This window comes from Leucopleurus acutus, assembly GCF_964270905.1.
Source record: "Leucopleurus acutus genome assembly, chromosome: 14".
Taxonomy (NCBI): Eukaryota; Metazoa; Chordata; class Mammalia; order Artiodactyla; family Delphinidae; genus Leucopleurus; species Leucopleurus acutus.
The window spans coordinates 19,342,762-19,367,610 of record NC_139156.1 but is presented as its reverse complement, the minus strand read 5'-3'; the positions used below and the strand labels follow the sequence as shown (position 1 = coordinate 19,367,610).

Genomic DNA, 24,849 nt, shown 5'->3' with positions numbered 1-24,849 from the left:
AGTTGTGGCTCGCAGGCTTTAGAGCGCAGGCTCAGTAGTGTGGCGCACAGGCTTAGTTGCTCCACGGCATATGGGATCTTCCCTGACCAGGGCTCAAACTCATGTGCCTTGCATTGGCAGGCAGATTCTTAACCACTGTGCCACCAGGGAAGCCCTGATATGTGGTACTTTTATTTTCATTCATTTCCAAATATATTCTAATTTCCCTTTTGATTTCTACTTTGGCCCATGGATTATTTAGTAGTTTGCTGTTTAATTTCCAAATATTCTGTATTCTTGAATATTTTCATATGATATGAATATATTATTCAAAAATTAAATTTGAAATAATTTTAAAATAAGAATAATGACTCACAAGTTAGGAGAATCTACCCACACACTGAACTTTCCATCTTCCCCTGACTACTCTCTCTCTTGTGTGCCATAGTTCATCTCCATCCACCCACCTGCCTAGGCCAGAATACTTTTACACTGTCCTTAGCTTCTCCCTCTTTCATTCCTCATATCCAAATAACTACCATGGCTTGTGGCTTTTATTTCCTGAGGTTTATGAAATATGCCCACCTCCTTTGCTGTTATCTCAGTAGAAGACATCATTGACTCTAGTTTGCACACATGCAGCAGCATCCTAATGGCTTCCCCACAAAATTCTTATTAGTTACAAAGGGGAAAAGAGTGACTGTACAGTATAGAAGCCTGGAAGATGTCATCTTAATCAGGTGGTCAAAATGAACATCACTGTTAATGGGACAAATTGAAACCATGCATCTTAAGATGCAATGAGAAAAATGCATCCTAAATCATTTGAAATGTTATTCAGAAAATCCTATTATTTTAATTTAATCTGTATTAAAAATTTCCTTTCTATTATTTGATTTTATTAGCTTTCTTTCTTAGGGTTAGATTTCTTGATGTGCTCAAGATTTTTGGTTTTCAGGTTCATCTTCAGTAGTCCACAGAGGTGTTTATTGTGCTCTGGAGCAAGGATTAATTGTTTTTGATATTATCTATTATTCTTTTGTACTTGAAGCAGCAGTAATGCCTTAAAATATGAACTTATAGAGCAAATCTTTAAAGTCCAACATTCTGTCTATACTCTGGTATAGTAGAAAGAGCCAGGCTCTCAGCAGGCCAGAGCCCTACTTTTGAATCCTAGCTCTGCCGTATGATCTTGTTCATGCTTGTGAATTTTGAGACCCAGTTCTCTCATCCAACAAATGGGCATAATAACACCTGCCTTGCAGAGTTTTTTGTGAGGATTAAGTGAAAAGTGCCTGCCCGGCTTCCCAAATGTTAACTTTGTAGTTGAAACTGTGTTTGACTCTCCCGTACAGCATGAATGAAACAGAGCAATCTGATATTCTGCCAACAGAATATTGGCATTGGCCGCGGCATGTGGGATCTTCCTGGACTGGGTCACGAACCCGTGTCCCCTGAATCGGCAGGCGGACTCTCAACCACTGCGCCACCAGGGAAGCCGCTTTTGGCATTTTTAAAATTAAATTCTTGAGTCTTGATAGCATTTTTCTGGAGCACTTCCAAACCCAGGACCCAGCATGGGGGATTTGTCTCCACTTCCCAGATATTCCAAGATTCTTTTTGTGGGCTCCCTCTCCCTTGGAGGTGCCCACCAGATCCCTTCCAGCCTGGCACCTGACTCCTAAAGTCATGGCCAGCCCCACACGGATTTTCACTTGAATTACTGACTCTCGCTTCTTTTTCAGGGTCTGCCTCATGGCCAGTACATCCTTCGCAAGGACACCAGAGGGGGAAATTAAGGCAAGAGAGAAAGAACTGAAAAAGGTATGTGACTACATTTAAGACACTTTCACATTTGGAAATTCATTTAATTCACTGAAACCTTATAAGGCAAGGAGGACATGATACTTATTTTTACTTTATGAATGAGTTTCAGGGAGCTGGTAATAAACTCTGGTCACTTTTACTTTAATCACAAAATTTTTGAAATTATAGAAAAAATAACCTTATTTTGCTACATTAAAAGAAATGGTTAAAATTTGTTGTTTTATTAGTCAAAATCAGCCTAAAAGAATTATTTTTGTTCTGTTTTTTCTTTCACTTACTACTGAATATCACTGTAAATGACAACAACAAAATAAATATCAAACACATGTTCATAGTAAGTAGGCGCTATGATAAACCTTTTTTGTCTCATTTAATCATCACAACAAACCAGTATAGTAGATGTTAATAGCCCCATTTTCCAGGTGAGGCCAAAAGAAATTTAACTTGTGTATTGCTTAACATTCTCACGTAATTATTTTCCTAAGTTTCCATTTAGTGTTCATGATTGGGGTTGTTAATTGCTACATGCTAGTAATGTTTCCTAACTCACCCACTTCCTTTTCCCTTGTTGGGTATGATGATTAAAAGAGCAAGGGGGGGAGCATTATTCATTTATTTGTTGCACAAATATTTAGTTAGCTCCTCTGATGCTGTCAGGTGCTGTGTTAGATCCAGGGGATACAATAGCAAGACAAAAACATTCACTTTCACAGAGCAGCCCACAGCTTCCACGGGATGTAGCCTGCAAGAGGCAAATACAAGGCAGGGTGGGACGGGGGAAGCCCTGGATGCTGTGGGAGCACAGACCAGGGAGCCTACCCCATGCCAGCAAGGGCAGAAGAACTGCTGCCAGTTAAGGTTAAGTCACTCCAGGAAGACCGGAATGGGTTGAATGGTCACAAGTTACCATATGCAAAACCACTACGGCCACCAGACATGAGCCATCCATGACCCTTTGATAGAACTTGGAAATTTAGGGGTCTCAGGGGTTCAGGTACTTTAGGATTTGGAGCCCCAGACTATTTTCATTCCATGGTAATTTCATCAGAGTCTTGTTTGCCATTCCCTAGGCCAAAGGGGCCTAAAACAGCAATGGGCATGCCTCTATTGTCCTTGTGGTGATGACATTGGTGATGACAATGATGGTGGTGCTGGTGCTGGTTCTGATAGCTTTCAATAACCGAGCAGCTACATGCTCACTTTGTGAATGTTATTTCATTGATCTTCACAGCAGTCCTATAGATAGTATTGTTACCCTCATTTCTTTAGGTCAGAAACTAAACCAGGCAGGTTACGTAACTTGCTCGAGCTCAACTTACTAATAAACAGAAGGAACCAATTCTCGAACCATAAGAGTTATACCATTCAGACGGTTAAGAGTAGTGAGAGTGTGCTGGTTTTCCCCTAAGGGTACTAGTGGTGGGTTATCGTGTTTAAATTATATATACCCTGCTGCTCTTAATAAAGTGCTTGAGGTAGCTTACAATAAAAGCATTACAATATGGCTTAAAAATAGGTACTACTGAGTGGGAATTAAAGCCAATGTGCTAACTGTTGCTGGGATTGCTCAGATAGGCTCTGAGCTTCGTGGCAGCCATGGTAAAAATGGAGGTATTGTAAGTTGCAAAGCTGTTATTGTGGAGAATACAATGCATGTTTTTCCTGGCACTAACTTAGAAAAGCAATTTTTTATGATGGCACTAAATTATGTAAAGCATAATATCCTCAACTATTCTTTTGGAAAAGCAGAAGGTGATTCCCCATGGCTATATTCTTCTATGTAGCGTCTATAGAAACCAAAGGCAGATATTTTCAGTTGGGTTTCCCCAAAAAAGGACTCTAAGACTGATATCTGTGTACAAGAGAAGTGCTCTCAGTAACAAAATCTGTGAGGGATGTGAGAAGCAGGACCGTGCAGAGGGGAAGTTAAACTGCTGTGCAATTGCCACAGAGGTGTCATCCTTCTGAGCCTATAGGAAGCAACTATTTCAGTCCACCCCTCGTATCTCTCAGTTGCACCTGCTTTGTATAACAAACTTATCGCGGCATGGAACAGCTCCTCCAAGACTCTAGTGGTTTCTTTGAGGGGAAAACTTACAAGAGAAATGTTAGTGAGACAAAGTACAGACCCCACTGCTAGAAATGGTCTTAAAGCTGCAACTGACACACTTCATCCATGGTACGCAGAATAACGACCCCACAAAAGATGACTTGCCTGCAAGTTTTTGTTCTCTTTTCAGGGATGGTGCTATACCTGGGACTCAGCTTTGGTCTCAGTTTTGGGCAGGATGGATATTCAGCAATGCATTAGCTAGATCATCCTTAATGATTGGGAGCCCATGCTGTTGAGTTGATAAATGACCTCCATTCCTGGTACTCTAGATATTTCGTTGATGTACTCATTGTGACAGTACCAGGGTGGCTGATGACAGAGGCTGACTGATATTAACTGGCCAAGTCTTTCTGGGTACTTGGATGTTCCCTGCCTTTTCTATGGTGAATGCTTTCTGGTGAGCACTTAACATGTGATACAATGATCTCCACACTTTATGCCCACTTCCATAGCTCCACCCATCTGCCTCTACCCTAGACTTCCATGTGCCTAATATTCCAGTCCTTCTCTTTCCAGGACCCTGTCAAATGAGCCAGCTCACTCACCACTGCCCATGAGTCTATGCATATTCTTGTCTTGGGCTACTTGTGTGTCCACAGAAAGTGAATGACCAAGTGTACCATTTGAAGCTCTTCCCACTGGGAGGACTTCCTCTCAGTGCTACACCAGAGCGGAGCTACATGGGCAGCAGTTCATTTTTGGCTCCATGTACCAAACAACCCATTTATAAAGACTTTTCCTTCTCTGTCAGCTGGTCATAAAGGACCTTCCCTTGTGAACATAGATATGAGCTGAGGGAGAGGCACTGGTGCAACAGTGATGGATGACAAGGGGTCTCAGCCACCTGCTGGTGCAGCTTACTTGTGTGCTCAGGTGTTGGTCATGCCCAGACCTGCCATACTACTTCCATCTTTCAATGGATTGCTGGTGGACCTACCTGAGCTTTTGACTTAGTGGGTTTAAGATAATTCAGTTCATGATAGGCAGCTGTGGTAAGGACCATTTCTAAAATGGCCCCCAAATGTCCTATCTTAATCCTCAGAATTTGTGAATATGATGAGCTATGTCTCCTGTAATTCTGTTATGCTATCCAGCACACTGAACCTTAAGATAAGATTATCCAGGTGGGCCTGATCTAATCACATGAGCCTTTCAAAGTGGAGAGCTTTCTTTGGCTGGTAGCAAAAGAGGAAGTCAGAGAGATTTGAAGTGGGAGGGGAATTAGATGTACTCTTGCTGGCTTTAGGATGATGGGGCCACATTAGAAGGAATGTAGGGGCCTTAAGGAGCTGAGAAAAGCCCTCAGTTGGCAGCCAACAAGAACAGTCCTACAACCGCAAGGAACTGAATTTGGCCAACAACCTGGCTGGAAGCAGATTCTTACCTACAGCCTCCAGATAAGTACTTAGCCTGGTCAACACCTTGATTTTGGCCTTGTGATATGCTAAGCAGAGAACCCATCTGAGCCATTCTGGACTTCTGACCTATACAACTGTAAGCAAATAAATGTGTGTTCCTTTAAGCCATTACATCTGTGGTGATTTGTCACACATCAATAAAAATAGATTACAGCATCTCTGGCCACATAGGCGCTTGTCACTCCATGGTCAGCAAGGTCAGAGATTCTGTCTCTACCAGGGCCCAGCTACTTTTCTTACATATATAATTCTCTGCTGCACATGTCATGGCTTATTCCAGAACTCAGGTGTATACATTATGATTCTCCTATTGGGGTTTGTAATGAATTCTACACAGCATCTCCTCCTTACAGAAACCCCTCCAGCACCATAGGGTCTTCTGTGTCATGTGACCCAAGCAGCAGCCTGGACATAACTGCAGAATCCATTCTTAGTCGGTGCCTTGGTCAAAGCTGGCAGCCTTCTGTATCACTTGACAGATGATGGGTCAGATCAGTATCCCAAGTGTGAAATAAATATGCTGCCTCTAGAACAGAAAGAGGTCAAGCAAGTGTTGTGTTTCCTTTTTGGTGGTGGGTGATGCAAGATGCAGTAATTTGTCTGTTACTTTGGAGGGGATGTCTGGCAGGCCTCAGACCACTGGATCCTTAACAGTTCACTAATGTGGCAGGCCCCTGAATCTTTATAAGGTTCACTATCTCACCATTTGGACTCCAACATATTTCTTGCTCATCTGCTATTATTAATATGATATTATCAAAATAGAGGACTCTTGTGAAATCCTGCAGAATTTCCAGCTTGTCCAAGATCCTTTGGGCTATTTTATGACAGATGACAGGAGAGTTAAAGTTCTGGAGCGAGACCATTGATGTATACTGCTGACTGCCCCATGTGAATGAAAACTACTTTTAATAGTCTACGTAGGCTACAGTGGGCTTAGCCCACCAGGCCAAAAGCGGAACTATTAAAGCAAAAATTAATGAGTTTAAAAAGTAGAAAGACAGCAGAAATAGTAAACATTCCCAAATGCTTGTTCTTTGAAAAATCAACAAAATACTTAAACCTCTAGTTAACCTAATATGAAAAAGGAGCAAGGCAAAATACACAAAAGCAATGACAGGAACACAAATCCCTGTTCCTGGAAACAGGGAACAGGCTATATTTTTCTATGTAGCGTCTATAGAAACCAAAGGCAGATATTTTCCTTGTAGCCACCTATGTAAGTAATTTTGAATCCCTTGTTTATCACAAGCGCAGGTATCAGGAGGGCGGCGTCTAGTCTCAGGAGAGGTGCTATAGCTGCACTTTCTGCCTTGGCTGGTTATATCCATCTGGCTCCAGGTCTCTTGTGCCTCTGCGCTATGAGATTGGCAGCTGGTGTCAATGTGGTGATTTTCTTGGCTCTGTCCTCTCTTCTGGTATCACTTTTTCTGTAATAAAACTTTTGCTTTGATCTGCTGGAGTGTCAAGTGTTTTATTTGCTACCACTAAAATAATCAAAACCTCTCTGAGGAAAACGTTAAAATGCTCCCAAAAGGCATAATAGGAGACTTGAACAAAGCAAGAGACATCCCTTGTTCTCTGACAGGACTATTCAACATCATAAAGTTCTAATTCTCCTGAAGTTAATATATAATTTTAACATGATCCTAATAAAAATACCATATTCTTTTCTAGAGGAGTCAACTCCAGAAATCATGTAGAAAAATAAACATGCAAGAATAGCTATAAAACTCCTCAAAAGGGACTTCCCTGGTGGCACAGTGGTTAAGAATCTGCCTGCCAATGCAGGGGACACGGGTTCGAGCCCTGGTCAGGGAAGATCCCACATACCGCGGAGCAACTAAGCCTGTGCACCACAACTACTGAGCCCGTGTGCCACAACTACTGAAGCCTGTGTGCCCTAGAGCCCATGCGCCACAAGAAGAGAAGCCCCTGCTTGCTGCAACTAGAGAAAGCCCACGTGCAGCAACAAAGACCCAATGCAGCCAAAAACAAAACAAAACAACAACAAAAAAACACCGTCAAAAGAAGAGTTGTGAGAAGAGACTAGGCTTCTCAAATAGTAAATGATATTATAAAAGATCTATGATTAAAACTGGTAAATAAATAGACAGACTATTAGAATAAAATAGCAAGTCCGGGAATAGACATTAGTGCACATGGGAATTTAGCATATGATAAAGATATTGTCTCTAATCACTGAGGAAAAGCTGGTTCTTTTAATAAGTGGTGTTGGAGCAACTGGATGGCTATTTGGAGACAGATAAAGTTGGATCCACGCCTTACACTGTACACCAGAATAAACTCCAAATGAATCAGAGGTCTAAGCATAAAAAATAAAATCATACAGGTACTAGAAGAAAACAGAATCAACTAACAAGCATAGAAGGATTGATTCAATTAGAAAAGGCTTCATTTATAACAGCTTCTGGCAAGGGTCATTAGTGGATGCTAAAACCATTGGGTGAATGACTACTGGTGACCAAGACACTTACATAGTCTCAAAGTGTCAGCGCACAGATGATTTCTTTTTCTTTTTTTTTTTTGCAGTACACGGGCCTCTCACTGTTGTGGCCTCTCCCGTTGTGGAGCACAGGCTCTGGACGCGCAGGCTCAGCGGCCATGGCTCACGGGCCCAGCTGCTCCGCGGCATGTGGGATCCTCCCGGACTGGGGCAAGAACCCGTGTCCCCAGCATCGGCAGGCGGACTCTCAACCACTGCGCCACCAGGGAAGCCCTGTTGCTGTTCTTAATGAAATTTAGTAGATATTATTTTTTTGTTTGTTTGTTTTGTTTTGTTTTGTTTTGTTTTGCGGTACGCGGGCCTCTCACTGTTGTGGCCTCTCCCGTTGTGGAGCACAGGCTCCGGACGCGCAGGCTCAGCGGCCATGGCTCACAGGCCCAGCCGCTCCACGGCACGTGGGATCTTCCCAGACCAGGGCACGAACCCGTGTCCCCTGCGTCGGCAGGCGGACTCTCAACCACTGCACCACCAGGGAAGCCCAGATGATTTCTAATTACAAAGGGAAAGAGATGAGACCTGCTTTAACCAAGCAAAACCACTTAGTATCACTAATAATGGTACAATCTGAAAAAATTGGGCCTCTCATGTGAGGAATGGAAAACATACAACATCACATGTATAGTATTGCTAAAAAATCTTAACCTGAATCTAGTAATGAGAAAATGATAAGACAAATTCAGAATATAGAATATGAACTCTACAAATCAATTCACCTGGACTCTTTAAAAATGTCAATATCATGAATGATGGAAAAAAAATGGTGTGGAAACTGTTCTAGGGTAAAGCAGACTAAAGAGAATAACAAATACAATGCAAAAATTTGGTTGAATCTTAGACTGAAACAAAAAAGCAAATATAAAGGACATTATTTAGACGACTGGGAAAATTTGCATATGAAATGAAAATTATATATTATTGTATCAACGTTATATTTCTTGGGTGTCTTAATGATATTGTGGTTGTAGAGGAGAACATCCTTGTTCTTTGGGAATACTTGGTATTTAGGAATGAACTGTCATCGTGTCTACCACTCATTTTTAACTAGTTCAGGAACAACAAAAATATTAGATCATTATCTGAATCCTTGACGCTTAATATGAAACACACATTTAAAAAAATGTTGCTTGGTGTTCCCCGGTGGCCTAGGGGTTAGGATTCCGGGCTTTCCCTGCCATGGCCCAGGTTCAATCCCTGGTCAGGGAACTGAGATCCTGTAAGCCGCGCAGTGCCGCCAAGAAAAGAAAAAAACCCAAAAAACCTGTTGCTTTAGTAATGATCTTCATCTTCATGACACACCCTTAGACATCTGAATTCTAGTTGTTGGAGGTCTGGGGTGAAGGTTGTAGAGACACTCAATTATCATAAAAATCATTCTGGATGAAATAGTTCTTCAGGCAATGAACACCTAGGAATGGAGTGGTTGTAACTTGTCAAAGATTATGGACAGAAAGAAAAGACTAGAATATGAAGAAAGAATGCAATCTTATTATGTAGCCTTAGACTATGTGAGATTTCTTTTTTTTTTCTTTTACTTTTTAAGGAACATTTTATACTAAAGTATAACATATGTGTAGAAAGAGACACAAGTCATAAATGTATAGCTTGTTGAATTTCTACAAAGTGAATACATCTATGAAACCATCCAGAGCCAGACACAGAACATGCAACAGCTCAGAAGCCTCTCTAGGGCTCAGATTGAAAACTCAGCTTGAGGATCACTCAGGGGACGCTTTTTTCCCCCCATTTACTTGGAATATTTATTTAATTTTTTTCAGCAAACATTTTTTAATACCTTGCTCTGAGTCAGACACCCTGCCATGCATGCTGCATCACACATCATCATGTCCTTCATTCTCAGTACACACCTGCCCTACCAGAGGCTGTTCCTATGCTAACATCCTTTTCAGTTAAAGAATAGATGTTTGTCAGGCTTTCACAGTCCAGCATCCACCTATTCCTGGCACCCTCAGATTTTCCATTAGGGGAATCACAGGCTCTCCAACATGCCTGCTTCAGGTGGAGTGGACGTGGCATCTGGCACCAGGGGTGAGCATGAGTCTCTGGCTCAGCCAGTGAGATTATCACATGTTTTGGCTGCAGATTGGTTCACAAATAGGCACAGGACTCAATCAGAGCCAAAGAAGTGCAACAAGGATTTTGTTAGATGACAGGGAGAGGCACACTCACTTGAACCAAGGGGGAGTGTCGATGTGGAAATGCTGAGAGCCGTTTGCCTCTTCTGATGGGTCACCCCAGCCTCAGAATTTCCATGGGGTTGGCTGAGGTCTCCCGTGAGACTTTCTTATAGCCTGACTTCTCTTTCTGCCCAATGCTGCTTCCTTCTCTTCTCTTCCACATGTACGGATCCCATGAGCAGGCCCTAACAAACCTGCCGTAGCCCATTTCCGTCTCAGAGTCTGCTTCCCAGGGAATTTTGGCAGGCGTGGTGCCAAGCACTTACATATATTGTTCATCCGCAGATGAACTCTGAAGGCATACTATGTGCCAGACACACGGCGCTATGACACTCACAACCTATGAACCTCATTTTAGAGGTGAGGAAACTGAAGCACGCAAAGGTTAGGTAACTTACCGAAGGTCACACAGCTATAAAGTGACAGAGTCAGGATTCAAGCCCAGGTCTGTCTGGTTCTAAAGGCCATGCCCTTAATGATACTGCTACAAACAAGCCAATGGCAGAACTAAAAACCGCTCCAGATTTCCAAGTCTTCATAGCCAACATTCTTGTGCTGAATCAAAGAAACAAATATACATTCTATTGTGGGCAAACCTCCACGTTTGAGGATGAAAGGGCTACTCGGAGAGGCAGGCCCAGTCCCTGCAGCCCAGGCATTGCTGATAAAGTCAGGAGAATGAGGCATGACACATGAAAACTTAAACCACAAAACAGTAAAGAAGGATCACATTATCAAATAAAAAATATACACACTTACTGGGAGTACGTGATTAATTGCCAAGTGAGATGTGCAGACCAGCCGTGCGATATGCTCTCCAAGAAGGGAGACATTCCTGGGCTAGAAGGCGCTCCTGGGATGGAAATGGGCTCAGTCAGGCAGGGCACAGAGGGAGAAGGGCACAGAAGAAGAGGTGCAGGGGGGCAAAACGCATAAGGTGTTTTCCAGGGAAAGGATTAGACCAGCCTGGCCAGACTCAAGTGTGAAAGGAGCTGAGCCTGGAGGCTGGACCAGGGGGGAGGCTGTGAAGGTTTCTGGACGTCAGAGTCCTTCCTTCTTGGACCATGGATCCTTGTTTCCTGGCTCCTCCCCACTTCCTATTCTCACGGGGTGCAAACAGCTTGCCTTCCGGGGTGCAAACAGCTTGCCTTCCCTGGTGGTCCTGGGATTGGAGTTGAGCTCAAGCCCTCAGGGACTGGGGGATAAGGTGGGGAGCCCCCGAGTCCCCTCTGGTTGTGCGTCCCTTCACCTGGCTTACTGGGCTGTCAGACCAAGGGAACAAAATCCCTCAGCCCCTCCCTCTCCACCAGTCCCTTTCCTCCCTGTGTTACTTTCCTCAGGCTGTTGTAACAGAGCACCACAAACTAGGTGGTTTACCACAAAAGAAATGTATCCTCTCACAGTTCTGGAGGCCAGAAGTCAGAAATCTGGGTGTCAGCAGGGCCATCTGAGCCTCTGGGGGAATCCTTCCTTGCCTCTCCCTAGCTTCTGGTGGTGGCTGCCAGTCTTTGGTGTTCCCAGCCTTGCAGCTGTGTCATGCCAGTCTCTGCCTCTGTCATCACACAGCATTCACCCTGTGTTATCTGTGTCTCAATTGCACTCTTTTTGTAAGACACCAGTCATATTGGATCAGGGCCCACTTATGATGGGGGCACTATTCTTCCCATTTTTCAGATGGGAACACTGAGGCTCAGAGAGGTAAGGTAGCCTAAAGTCATGCAGCTAACAGGTCATGGGGCTGGGTTTCTCATCCAGCTATTCTGACTCCAGAGTCTATGCTGAGAGGTGGCTGGGCAGGGCATCCTGCTTCGGGTGACCCTGGGATGACCATAGGTGCCACATCGGGGAGTAGCACCAGTCTCCCCACTCCAGGCCAGCTGCATGGGTGCCCACTCAGTGAGGTCAGCATATCACAGGTTCTCACTGTTCCTGGCATCACACTGGCATGCAAAGGCCTCCGGTGTTGCCTTCCATAATGGTCACCTGATCCCCAAGCCAGTAGGCAAACAGCCTGAGATGTTTATTCCCTGCTGACCAACTGGCCTGACAGACAGACAGCCCTGGTGATAAGGGAAGACGGAGGAGGCACCTGGAGGGAAGGGCTGGATAAAGGAATCCCCTGCCTCTGAGAAGTGCTGTTTTGCTTGGCTGGGGCCCGAGTCACACTACCAGCTTCTGAATGACAGTGACATTCCCCAGGGATTAAGCTTGCAGTGTAGAAGCTGGGTCTCCACAGGGGGTGCGGGGCCCCATGGAAGTTAAATCATGCAACTAGCCACCAGCTAACATTTCTGCCACATTCATTTCATACCTCCATCACTTCCCATCCCCCCTCCAAGAAAATTCAGCTGCAACTTGTTTTATAACACCCCTTACTGTACCCTGCTGCTTTGCTTTCTCTTGGTAATAGCAAAAGAGATAAAGCCATTCTCTGGATCCTTCAAAGCACAGCTCAAAATTCTTTTCCTGGAAGCCAGATGCAGGTAACCCTGCCCTACCCGGCTCTGAGCGCCTAGGATTCTAACTCAATCCACTGTTGGTTCATGGCCAGGTACTGAGCAAGCTGTGGAAAGACAGAGGTCAAGCTACCTAGGCTTGGGGCAGTGATGCTTTTAGGGAAGGCAAAGATGTTGATGTCACTCCTGGTTTGGGATGACTGCTTTTCTGTTCAGGAACACTGGATACACCTAGTGGTCCAGAACCCAGATTTTCTGACTCCCAGCCAACTGTTACTTTGATTATAGTACAATACCTGTGCGGCTCATCACAGGGCAAGGGGCCTGGCTGATAAATCCACCACCAGAGAGATGGAGGCTAAGCCTGTCCCTACAGCCAATGAGGGATGCTCTCCATGAGTTGTTAGGCAGAAAAGAACCTCTTGGGTCATGTCCTCACTTTTGCTCAGCTAAAGTTCCCTGACTGTCTCCTTCAAATTCAAACGTGCATCCAGATCCATGAGTAACCATATTATTTTTAAACAGCATCCTTCAGCCACTGCCTCTCCTGCGTTTTCAGAGAGGCAATCCTTTGTGAAGCTAGCACAGGATTTTATTTTATGATTGTTTTGAGACATCTGCGGGGATTCCATGGAGTTTAAGTAAAAGATTAGGGTGTAGCTCTGAGAGAGAAGCCAGCAAACAGGTAAAGCTCACCTCAGGGGGACAGAAAAGAGAAGCCAGGTCTTGTGGAGAGAGAGGAAAATAAAGGATGAGGTACTGGAGACAGCAGAGAGTGTCAAACCAGCCAGCATTTAGCAGAGGAAATGTCTGGTCTCAGAAGCCCCATTATACCAAGAAACATCATGCCACTATGCAGAGCAGTTAAAAGCTCTATCCTAGGGGGAATAGAGACTGGGGTTAGATTTGCACTTCCTCCACTTAGTAGCTGTTGAGTGGCTTAACTTCTTTGAGCCTTAGTTTTCCTATCCTTAAAATGGGCATAAACACAGCCACCTAATAAGGTAATTGTGAGGATTACATGAGAAATATTATGTGCTCAAGACAGTCTGGCATAGAGTAATACTCAAGAAATGATAACTGTTGTTATTAATACCCAGATAACAGTTAATATGTTATGGCTAATGTTGATAGGTTGCTTAATATTTATCCACAATTATCAAACTAGTAGGTTGTAACTGTATCAAGATGACTGACGGCAACTTAATGAGTTAATTATTCAATTGTCTCTACTTGGGTTGTTAGAATAACAAAAGGCTACTCTGGAAAATACATTGTCCAGTGTGTTTCTCCTTCATTCTTCCAGATGAAGTTTTACCTTAAAAATAAAATCCTATTCATGTGCTAAGTGCTATTAAGAATTATTAGTTGAAGAAAGAAAGGTTTTGTTGTTAGTTAATTAAAAAAACCACATGTTTAGAGTAAAAAAATTTCAAACAGTATATATATTGTACTTCGATTAAATTTTATTTCAAATAAAAACGATATAAAAGGTCATAAAAGAAAAAGGTTCCTGCCCCATCCCAATTTCCAGAGGTAATTACTGTTAATAATTAATTACTTGTATAATTTTCCTGGAATGTTTTATACTCTTTGGTTTTATACAAATTTAATCATACTGCAGTACTGCTGAGGAACTTGTATTTTCTCCTTAGTAACAGGTCTTGGCAACTTCTTAGCAGTGCATACAGACCTGCCCCCTTCTTTTTGAGAGCTACCTTGTAATCCCTTCCATGTAGGGACCATCCTTTATGTAACCAGTCCCTTTGCTTAGCATTCTGGTTGTTTCTGGTTTGCTATTGTGAACAATGCCACAATAAAATTCCTTGAACATGGAACTTTAGTTGTTGCTACAAATAAACCTATAGGATAAATTCCTAAAAGGGTAACTACTGAATCAGTTTCCTTTGTTGTAACTGTAATAGACAGTGCCAACTCACTTCCAAAGAGGTTGCAGCAACTGATAATTTCACCCACAGTATATGAGAATGTTTGTGTCCTGCATTTTCACCAGTTCTGAGTATTATCAACCTTTATAATCTACTAAGTAAATTGTCATTAAAAAATAGTAGTAATATACATATATGGAATAGCAGTATAGATTAAATGATTCCATCTGCAGAGATGAATGCTCACATCACCTTGAACAGAGGGCAGGGAGTTGCAGGGAGTCAGACCAGGGTCTGAACTTCAGCTCCACTATTTATTATCCCTGTGACCTCGGACAGGTTCATCAAGCTTCTATGTCTGCAAACTGGTGATATTAAATGAAATAAGGCATAAGAAAGCTCCTAGAACCACTGTCTGGAACCCAGTAAACATTTATTAATATTACAAAACAAACCAGAGTCCCTGGCAAGTTGGAGAGTGACAGAGACCTAGTTTCGATTTCCTGCTCCTTTCTACTACCCACTGCTAGGCTGCTTAATTTCTTTAAATTTTCTTGTTTATAAGGCGTCAATTTGGATCCTGCCTATTAATTTACTGATTCAGATAAATACGAGTGGCAGAGTTGAATCACAATGCAGGGGGCATTTTACATTCACTGGAAGATGTAGGCAGCATCACAGCAAAAGAAGACAGGTGGCATCTTAGGTCTAGGTGTGCCACTGAGGCAGTGGGAGAGGTTTGGGGTCAGACTGACCTAACTGCAGTCCTGCTTCTGCCTCTTAAAAGCCAGGTGACCTGGGGCAAGTTCTTATAGCCCTCTAGCCTCAGCTTCCTCAATTCTAAAACAAGGTAACAACAGTAGCTACGTCATGGGATTATTGTGAGTATGAAGTAAATAATAATCTATGAAAGCACTTAGCAGCTGACTCCTGTGAAATGTTCAATATATTCATAGACAGCAAAAGCCTCACTTCCTGATCACTGTTTACTGGTATGTCAGCAGGGACAGAATGCTTCTGCAGAGTGGAACAGAGATGTTACCAGCCCTCCCCTCCCCATTTGTCAAGTCGGGTGACCACACCGCCCCCCCCCCCCAGCCTTTCCCTCACTTCAGTAACTGTAAAGCACATCCTAGTGTGATGGGGGTGGTGATGACACAGGACAGACCCACAAAAGCAAGACTGCTAAAGATTCTTACATGGCTGCAACCCCAGCCAGGGGTCTTTCTCATTTTTCCTGGAAAGGAGTGAAACGACATTAAGTTAATAAATAGTTTTCATTGGAATTGCTTAATACACTTAATGTTTGACTTGCAAAATGGAAAGTCTTGTTCATTATTATCCTGGACAACATTGTGGGGGATCTGAGATAAGACAGGAACTAGCTTTAGGTTTTTGCTGCAGTGTTTCCCTCACCCTTCACATCTGCTTCAATTCAAATTTCAGTTCTTACATAATAAACTGCAAACATTAAGCTATACTCATGGAAATGGGGCTTCTTAAAAACACCTTGTGAATTATTATTTTTTTCCTTTTTTGTTTGGAAAATTTCAACTTACAGAAAGGATGAAAGAAAAGTCTAATGAATACCCAAGATTTACCCACTGTTATTATTTTGTCACAAAACTAATACATCATTTTTGAGATGTAGAGAGGTGCATTTGTATAATACGAATTTCCTTTCCTCTCTCCCTCCCTTCCTTCTTTTTTTTTCTTCCTCCCTCCCTTCTTTCCTTCCTTTCTTCCTTTGTTTTTTTGTGCCAGTAAAAATGTTATGAGAACGGATTAAGTTATATTAATATTGTGACTTCCAGGCATTCAGCTTCCTGAAGTTTGAGGTCTGTTGTTCTATTTGGCTACAAGTTTGGAATATAAGGAATCATGTTTGTGATACCTGCCAGATTGAATATCTCTTGCACCAAATGTGCAAGATACATTATCTCTAATCCTAACAGTGACTGTGCAAGTCTGGGTCTCATTCCTGCCAGTTTACATATTTGGTAACTGACACTCAGAGACTGAGTCACTCAACTTCTCTGGTAAAAACTGCTGATCTGTCTTTTTTTGACTACAAAGCTTTTTTCACAAAGGTTTTGGGGGATTCTCAGAGTGATATTTTAATGTAAGCATATGGAAAGTTTTAGTTTCTGGGACAGTTGCAATGTTAATTTCAGATAATTTCCCTCAACCAAGGAGGTAGGGGAGCAGTGGAAGGTGGAGTTTTATGGAAACCATAGTCAGGACTTCAGTGATAGAAACTAATGATGATGAACTAACCACTCCCAGAGCCCGAGAAGACTCTTTGGGATGGCCTCTTACTAGCCATATATAGTTGGAAAAATCACCCTGACTTGCCTCATTTGTGAAATGAATAAACAATCAGTACCTCTTTACCTGGGTTTTCTGGTGAGATTCAATTTTGTGAATTGTGATTACTTTTATGAATACAAGGAACTGATGTACCATTTTATCTGTAGGTGAAGGAGGGAGAGAGAGAGACAGAAGAAAGGTGAGAGTGGACAGGGCATTTTATGTATAGGAGAGAGAGAGGGAGGGAGCGGGAAAGATATAAGTAGGATGACAGCAATCAAGGGAGGCTTACCTTCCTGAAACTGGCAGGGAAGTTGACAGAAACTCACAGTCTAGGGAGAGAAGAAAGCATCTTTCAGGGAATTCAATTAGTTGCCGGTCCCGGAGAACCCATCTCCAGAATTTTCCTTCACGTGGCTGCGGGAGGAGGATGGGTTGGCTTGAGACCTTCAGCAAACTTCTTTCCAGGCCGTGGGGCACCCTGACGCGCGCTCTGGCTTCCAACGCACCCAATGGACGCTTTTCGGTGCTGCCCGTGTCAGGATTTAAAAAGCCGTGTGCCCGACGGACGGTAAGGATCTCCAGAGTAACCACTCTCCGAGGTCTTTGCCCAGCTTCTAGATGTTTCTGCGGCACCAGGTGCCTCCCCAGACCTCTACCCGTGCTCCAGTACATCACATTGCACTTTGCGGGGTGACTCCTCCGCGCAGGATGCCTGTGTCCACAACTGTGAACTGGTGTGTGCAGGTGAAGTGGCGCACACTGGCTCCCCAGCAACCAACAGAGCTTCAGAAGCGGTGAACTTGGGGGTGCGATGTCACCGAACTCCTTTTCATCCTTTACATTCCTACTGAGATCTGGGCAATAAATAACAAGAATAAAACATATACGTGGTTTTGTCTCTGCGCTCGCGGGATCGTGGCAAGTCCTTTAGAGAAGTGAGGAAATAAATGAAGAGAAATCACGGCGGCCTCGCCGGCTGCTTCTGGGGACCCCTGAAATCAGCAGCTGGAATGGCCAGTTTGGAGAGCCCTCGGGTCGGGTCATCTAAGACCTGGGGTTACCAGTCCCAGCGACCTGCGGGAATTCCGGGCTTCTCCCCCGCGGGGTCGGGCCCCTCAGCCACCAGTGGCGCTGGCCCGGCTCCAGTCGCGGGAAGGTGCCAAGCCCCGCGCACTTTGCGCTGGCGAAGAGCGCAGACGCCCGGGGCGCGCTCGGTCCGCCCCGCTTGGCAGGAGCGCGCGAAGCCGCGCGCGCGGTCCCGGGGGATAGCCCGGAGGCCGCCCCGCTAGCGGGAGAGGCGAGAACTCGGCGTCCGGCGGCGGACTGGCGTGCGTCTCGCCGCCTCACGCGGTTGCACTGAGCTGCGGGGCGCCGGACCGGGGACCCAGAGGGCGCGCGGCGGCGGGCGGCGGACAGAGCTCCCCCTACCACCTGGGCGCCCAGGGGCTCCTGCTGGCTGGGAGACGCCCCCTGGCCCCTACCTCTGTTTGGCCCGGCCGAGCGAGCGGGACCGGCGGGAGGAGGAGGAGGAGGAGGAGGTGGGGCCGCCGGGACTGCCTCCTCCCCGCCCCTCGCGTCTCCTCCCCGCGCCACCGGGAAGGACAAGGGGACTGGGCACGGGGACCCCGGCCAGTGAGCGCCCGCGCCCCGGGGTCGCCCCTCGCGCGCGCTCTCCCGCCGCGAGCCCGGGCCGGTCTCGTTTCGCAAGGTGCTGGCCGCAGCCATGAGCCAGGACGCCGAGCCCAGCGGCCCCGAGCAACCGGACAGAGATGCCCGCAGCGTGCCCGGTGCCCCGGCGCCCCCAGCGCCCCCAGGCCCGAGAGGGATGCAGCCGCCGCCACCGCCTCCGCCCCAAGCCGGCCTAACCCAGATCATCCAAAAGTAAGAGGAGGAAAGGGGGAGCGGGGCCCCGGGTGCGCTTGGGGGACAAGTCCCGGGCGCCCCCTTTTGTGGCTTCCTCTCTCCCGTTCCCGCTAAACTTCTCTCGGCCGCCTTGCGTTTGAAGTTTTCTTGCCCGCCCTCTCGGCAGAGTCGGTGTCATTCTGGCCTTTTGTGAGTTTGGGGAGAGGGAAGCCAAGCTATTTGGGGAAAATAATTTTGTTCTTCCTCATCCCCTGTCTCTTCTCTTCGGGGACGTTACCGGGTATTTTGAACTAAATTAACTCAAACTGGGGGGAAATGGCCCAGGGACTATATTTCATCTTTCTAGTCCCAAGAGGCCGCTGGAACGTATGGAGAGCCGTGCGTGTGTGCGCGCGCGTGCTGGAGGGCGTGTAAGTAAAACGCTGCGCGAAGAAGCTACCCTTAATGGTGCCCATGAAGTCAAACAGTGATATTGGGTGAAAAGGGTGGTGAGGGTTTGTAGACAACGTATTTTTGCTTTGTCCTGCAAGAAGTGTTTACACTTTCCAAGAAGGCCCTTGCGAAGAGTTTCTAGCCGCGGAACCGTTTTCCATTAACGTTACCATCTTGTGATTAGGGGGAAACTGTGCGACTTGGGTCGCGAGTTTTCCGGGCCGGCTGTCCCAATGCGTCGAGTAGATTGGGGGTGGTCAGTAGGCTCTGAGAAGCTCTTTCAGCCCATTTGGGAGACATAAAAGTAAAGCGGTGAGGCTTCGTTCATTCTTTCGAAATTTTGTTTGACAGTCAAGGCCTAGAATGTTGGTTTGTTTGAAGGATCTTTATTCTCCGAAAAGTTTCCCTCAGTTTGTAATGAAGTCCTCAAAACTAGTGTAGTTAGTGTTGGAAAGTCTGAATGATGAGTGTTTGGGCGAAACTGGAGAAAATTAAAGAAATACACACAAGCACAGCAAAATCAATCCTATGGAACCGAGCAGGGGTTTTTCGGCACTGCTTTGAGTTACATAAACTTATTAAAATGTAATAAGAGAAATAACCAGTGATGGAGCATAAATGGAAGTAAATATTGTTTTTAAGACTGACTTACGTAATAGAATAGTGAAAATTTAAGTTTGACATCAAAGAACGCTCGTATCGTATTTCAGAACAAAATGGTTCCCTTGTTTTTGACTGGTAGAATGTTAAAAGCTCCATTTATGACAACTTTTTGCTTTAGTTTGATTTTATATAACTTTCAACTACTAACAAGTAGCTAACTATTTGAAACTGAAAATATTTTATATTGTTATTCTGTTCCCTTTGTTTTGCAAATTTCAGCTAAGATTTACTAAATATGATGGACAGTTTAAGTACATTATTGCTTAAAATTTCTCTTTAGTCCTTAACATAAATATAAACTAACAGAGAAAAAAATGTTTAAAACCTGAGGTTTATTTAGTGAAAGAGAAAAAAAAATCTAATTGACTGATTATTAACTGGGAAACATCTCACGTGCTTCTTACTGGCCAGTGTCTTGTGGCTTGAAGCTAGGGTGCACATTGAGTTTGCTTTGGTATTGTAGTCACCCTGCATTTTCCTATCATTTACTTTTAATTAGGAAAAAACTAAGAATTTTATGTTCATAGAAAAATCTTTGTAGAGCAGTGACTGATTTTGAAATGTTGCCAGGTTGAAAATAAAGGCCGTTTTTTGGGAGATGGATCATTTCAAGTGTATTTCAGTTACCTCATGTAATAAGTAGTTGACCCTGTAAATTCACCCCCATTTTGAAAATTCCACCCCTGGAATATTTTACTTTAGTAGATAAGCCTGAGCTCTTCAAAGATGGCCCCTTCGGCTAGCAGTCCAGGATAGAGACCTCAAAGAGGTGCCTGGCTTGTTTTGCATTGGTGACAGATCAGTGTTCAGGCACCAGGTCCAAGGCTGGTGAATGTGCTCATGGGATTTGATGTTTGTGCACTTATGTTTATTTCTTTTTTTTTAAACATCTTTATTGCAGTATAATTGCTTTACATTGTTGTTAGTTTCTGCTGTATAACAAAGTGAATCAGCTATACATATACTTGTATCCCCATATCCCCCCCTCTTGTGTCTCCCTCCCACCCTCCCTATCCCACCCTTTTAGGTGGTCACAAAGCACTGTGCTGATCTCTCTGTGCTATGCGGCTGTTTCTTACTAGCTATCTATTTTACATTTGGTAGTGTATATATGTCAGTGCCACTCTCTCACTTTGTACCAGTTTACCCTTCCCCCTCCCCATGTCCTTGCGCTTATGTTTCAAAGTCTTTATTTATAAGGATGATTTGGGGTTTGCACTCCCCTCAGTATCCACTGAAATTCCATGGGAAGCAGACATAACATGGCAAACGCCTTGCAGGTCCATCTTTAATGGGCTGAAACTTGAGCAGGTTATTTTGAAACTGCATAATTTAATCAGAGCAACCATTTTTATGTAGTTATGAGGTGCTGTTTGTATCAGCCATCTTGGAGAAAATGTAGCCGGGAGATTGCCCTCAGCTGCAAAATGAGGTGTCCTCCTCTTGATTTGAGAATTGTGTGAGCTAGAGCTTTGGGTGAAATTCTCCTCCAGTGGATGGCATGTTAAGTACATTGTATTGGGGAACCTGCACTTTTTCTAGTTATTTGAGTAAGGTTATAATGTAATTCATAAGAGGAGAAGTTTTGTGTTTTTTAAATTAATTAATTAATTTATTATTTTTGACTGCATTGGGTCTTTGTTGCTGCGCATGGCTTTCTCTAGTTGTGGCGACTGGGGGCTACCCTTCGTTACTGGGGGCTTCTCTTGTTGTGGAGCACGGGCTCTAGGCCCACAGGCTCAGTAGTTGTGGCTCGTGGGCTCTAGAGCGCAGGCTCAGTAGTTGTGGTGCACAGACTTAGTTGCTCTGTGGCATGTGGGATCTTCCTGGACCAGTGCTCACACCTGTGTCCCCTGCATTGGCAGCCGATTCTTTTTTTTTTTTTTAATTAATTTATTTATTTTTGGCTGCATTAGGTTTTCATTGCTGCAGGCGGGCTTTCTTTAGTTGCGTCGAGCAGGGGCTACTCTTCGTTGCACTGCGTGGGCTTCTTATTGCAGTGGCTTCTCTTATTGCGGAGCAGGGCTCTAGGCACGTGGGCTCAGTAGTTGTGGCCTGCATGCTCTAGAGAACAGGCTCAGTAGTTGTGGCACACGGGCTTAGTTGCTCCACGGCATGTGGGATCTTCCCGGACCGAGGCTCAAGCCCGTGTCCCCTGCATTAGCAGGCGGATTCTTAAACCACTGCGCCACCAGGGAAGCCCTGGCAGGCAATTCTTAACCACTGTGCCACCAGGGAAGCCCAAGCGGAGAAGTTTTGATCGCTTTCAAAATGATGAAGATATTAATATTCTTCATGTTACATAACATTTAAGGATTACAAGAATTTTTTCACTTTTTTTAAAAATAAATTTATTTATTTATTTATGGCTGCGTTGGGTCTTCATTGCTACGCGTGGGCTTTCTCTAGTTGTGGCGAGAAGGGGCTACCCTTTCTTGTGGTGCACGGGCTTCTTATTGCAGTGGCTTCTCCTGTTGCAGAGCACAGTCTCTAGGCGGGTGGGCTTCAGTAGTTGTGGCATGTGGGCTTCAGTAGTTGTGGCTTGCGGGCTCTAGAGCACAGGCTCAATAGTTGTGGCTCACGGGCTCAGTTGCCGCGCGGCATGTGGGATCTTCCCAGACTAGGGCTCGAACCCGTGTCCCCTGCATCGGCAGGCGGATTCTTAACCAGTGCGCCACCAGGGAAGTCCCTTTTTCACCTCTTAATGTCTCTATTTACTGATCTTCATTAATCACAGTTTTCATTTTGGGTAAAGTCATGATCATAATAAAAACAGAATCCTTTTCACCTATGTTATGTTTGGTCTTAAGAGAATGAGGTGTGACAGTGAATAATGTGACTGACTTTGGTGTTTGTCTTATGGAACCCAGTCTCAGTATTGACGAAGATCGTGCCAAAAGTTAACTACTGTGGAGTTCCTTTGGCCTGTTCAGGTATATTTAGTTTTCTCATTGTTGCATTTTTAGCTTCAGTCAAGCATGGTCCATGACCTCTCTGCTCTTGTTAACCTCTGACTCCGGGCCAATATTCGCATTACCTATGAAGATTATCAGCCATGTTAGACACATATAACTAATATCTTGTAAGATATTTGTTTTAAACGTGCATTCTCTAAGATGGCCAATGTGGAGACATTATTGGATAAAATGTGAAGCATTATGTAATCCATTTGGGCAACAACTAATATAAATAACACCTTAAGAAGGATGAGTTTAGGAAATCAGAATAACTTGAAAGCTTAAAAAAAATCTTCATATAAGCAGAAGTAAGACATTGGTGTTGTTGGTGAACATTTTACAAGGATTTATCTCCTCAAATATTCACAATATTTTATTTCCAAAAGTATTTTATATTTTAATTTTAATCAAGCCTAATTCTTGATTTATAACAAGTTATTTATTAACTATGATGAACATTAGAAATTACAATTTTAGGTTGTAAGTTCTAAAACTCTCTTCAGAATGAAAACACAGCCATTAGTTCTATGTGCTGTGTTGAATTCATTTGCCGGATGCAGTTAGAAAGTGTGGTACTAATCATGGTGAAAATTAACCAAACAAGCACACGCATCTATGAGGTGAGCACACAGGTGATTTTCCTAAATTATTTGATTTGCCGTGAAATACTCTTGGCTAATGCTTGATATCAGGTTGCATATTTAATTTGCATATAGATGACTTATTTTTTCCTTTACAGATTATTTTGGTATGAAATGAATAAAAATCAATTATGAAAATAGAAAAAGTTTTGGTTTAGCATTTGATAGTTAGCGTCACCTGCATGTGTTTGTGACTTATGAAGATATAAATCCAGCTTTGATTGCTGAAGTTTATAGTCTTCTGCATCGCGTTAGGACACTGGCCAACTGTGTTTTCAGAGCAAAGTGCCCCTTAATTCAGTCTCAAAAATGTTACAAGTAGTCACTCTAATCGCAGATAATTCTACAGACATTTTGCATTTGGAAGGATCTCCATGTAACTCTTAGAGAGTGATACACAGGCAAGTTGTGTGTGATGTCCACCCACTGTGATGGGCATGCTGACAATTACATCCAGAATCGGAGAGGAAATAAGAATTTGCCAAAAAGGGACATTATCTCAACTCATAGTTTGTCCTTTTCTGGAAGAAGGATGGAATTTCTAACATCACTGCCACTTTCTAACATTAGTTTGAGTCCGTTTTTAGGGGAAACAGGGATACATTTTAGAAGGAATTTTGAAAATTTTAAACACCATCTTAAACTGCACTAAGACAAGCATTCAGCCGGAGAAAACATTTGAGAAGATTAAGCGTTTACCCAAAACAGGGAAGGAGAGAGGGTGGGTTCTTTTCTTAGCATTCTGAAAAGTTTCTTTGCTTCATTAGAAAGCCTATTAAGGGTTTTTGTTTTTTTTTTTTAAGAAATTTTGCTTGAGGGTTTGTTGTGATAAGTATTTTTAGATAGTAAGTGTAGCCATCCAGTTATGAGTTTTTCTCAAATTGCCAAAGAGATCAGTATTATGAAATGTAGTACATTATTCCCATTAGTCACGGTAAATGACTATACCTGTGGTGTACGAAGAGTAGTTCTAATGCCATTGCTGCAGGAGAAAAAAAAAAGTCAAATTTTGTTACCCATTTTATTCTTCTATCCACTTATTCTTTTGTTACTGGTTTAGCAGTTTATCAAATTAATAATTTAAAAAGCCCATATCTGTCCGTTGGAATGTGGACTCTGATCTGTTAAGATCTCTTTGCCTATGCATGTAAGTCACCAGGGGGGAAAAATAACCCCACCACAGGGACTCACAGGGAAATGATGCCCCATCATCCAGTTTCTCTCTCTCTCTCTCTGATTTATTTTTCTTGCGGCTGTAGGTTTTTTTTTTTTTTTTTTGGCTGCGTTGGGTTTTCGTTGCTGCACACAGGCTTTCTCTAGTTGCGGCGAGCGGGGGTTACCCTTCAATGCGTTGCGCCGGCTTCTCATTCTGTTGGCTTCTCTTTGTTGCAGAGCACGGGCTCTAGGCACGCGGGCTTCAGTAGTTCTGGCATGCAGGCTCAGTAGTTGTAGCTCGCAGGCTCTAGAGCACAGGCTCAGTAGTTGTGGTGCACGAGCTTAGTTGCTCCGTGGCATGTGGGATCTTCCCGGACCAGGGCTTGAACCCGTGTCCCCTGCATTGGCATTGGCAGGCGGA

At 43.9% G+C, this 24,849-nt stretch overlaps 1 protein-coding gene across 2 annotated transcripts in view; it reads left to right on the top strand.

The window, feature by feature from the left end:
* Window positions 1-18,431: 18,431 nt before the first annotated feature.
* RBM20 (RNA binding motif protein 20) overlaps window positions 18,432-24,849 on the top strand; it is a gene marked incomplete at its 3' end in the record, with an annotated part of 215,048 nt that continues 208,630 nt past the window's right edge. For both annotated transcript variants that reach the window (XM_082854792.1, XM_082854791.1), the window contains exon 1: window positions 18,432-18,598. In XM_082854792.1, the coding sequence (XP_082710918.1) occupies window positions 18,441-18,598 (158 nt within the window). In that variant the 5' untranslated portion in view covers window positions 18,432-18,440. The remainder of the gene's footprint in view (window positions 18,599-24,849) is intronic.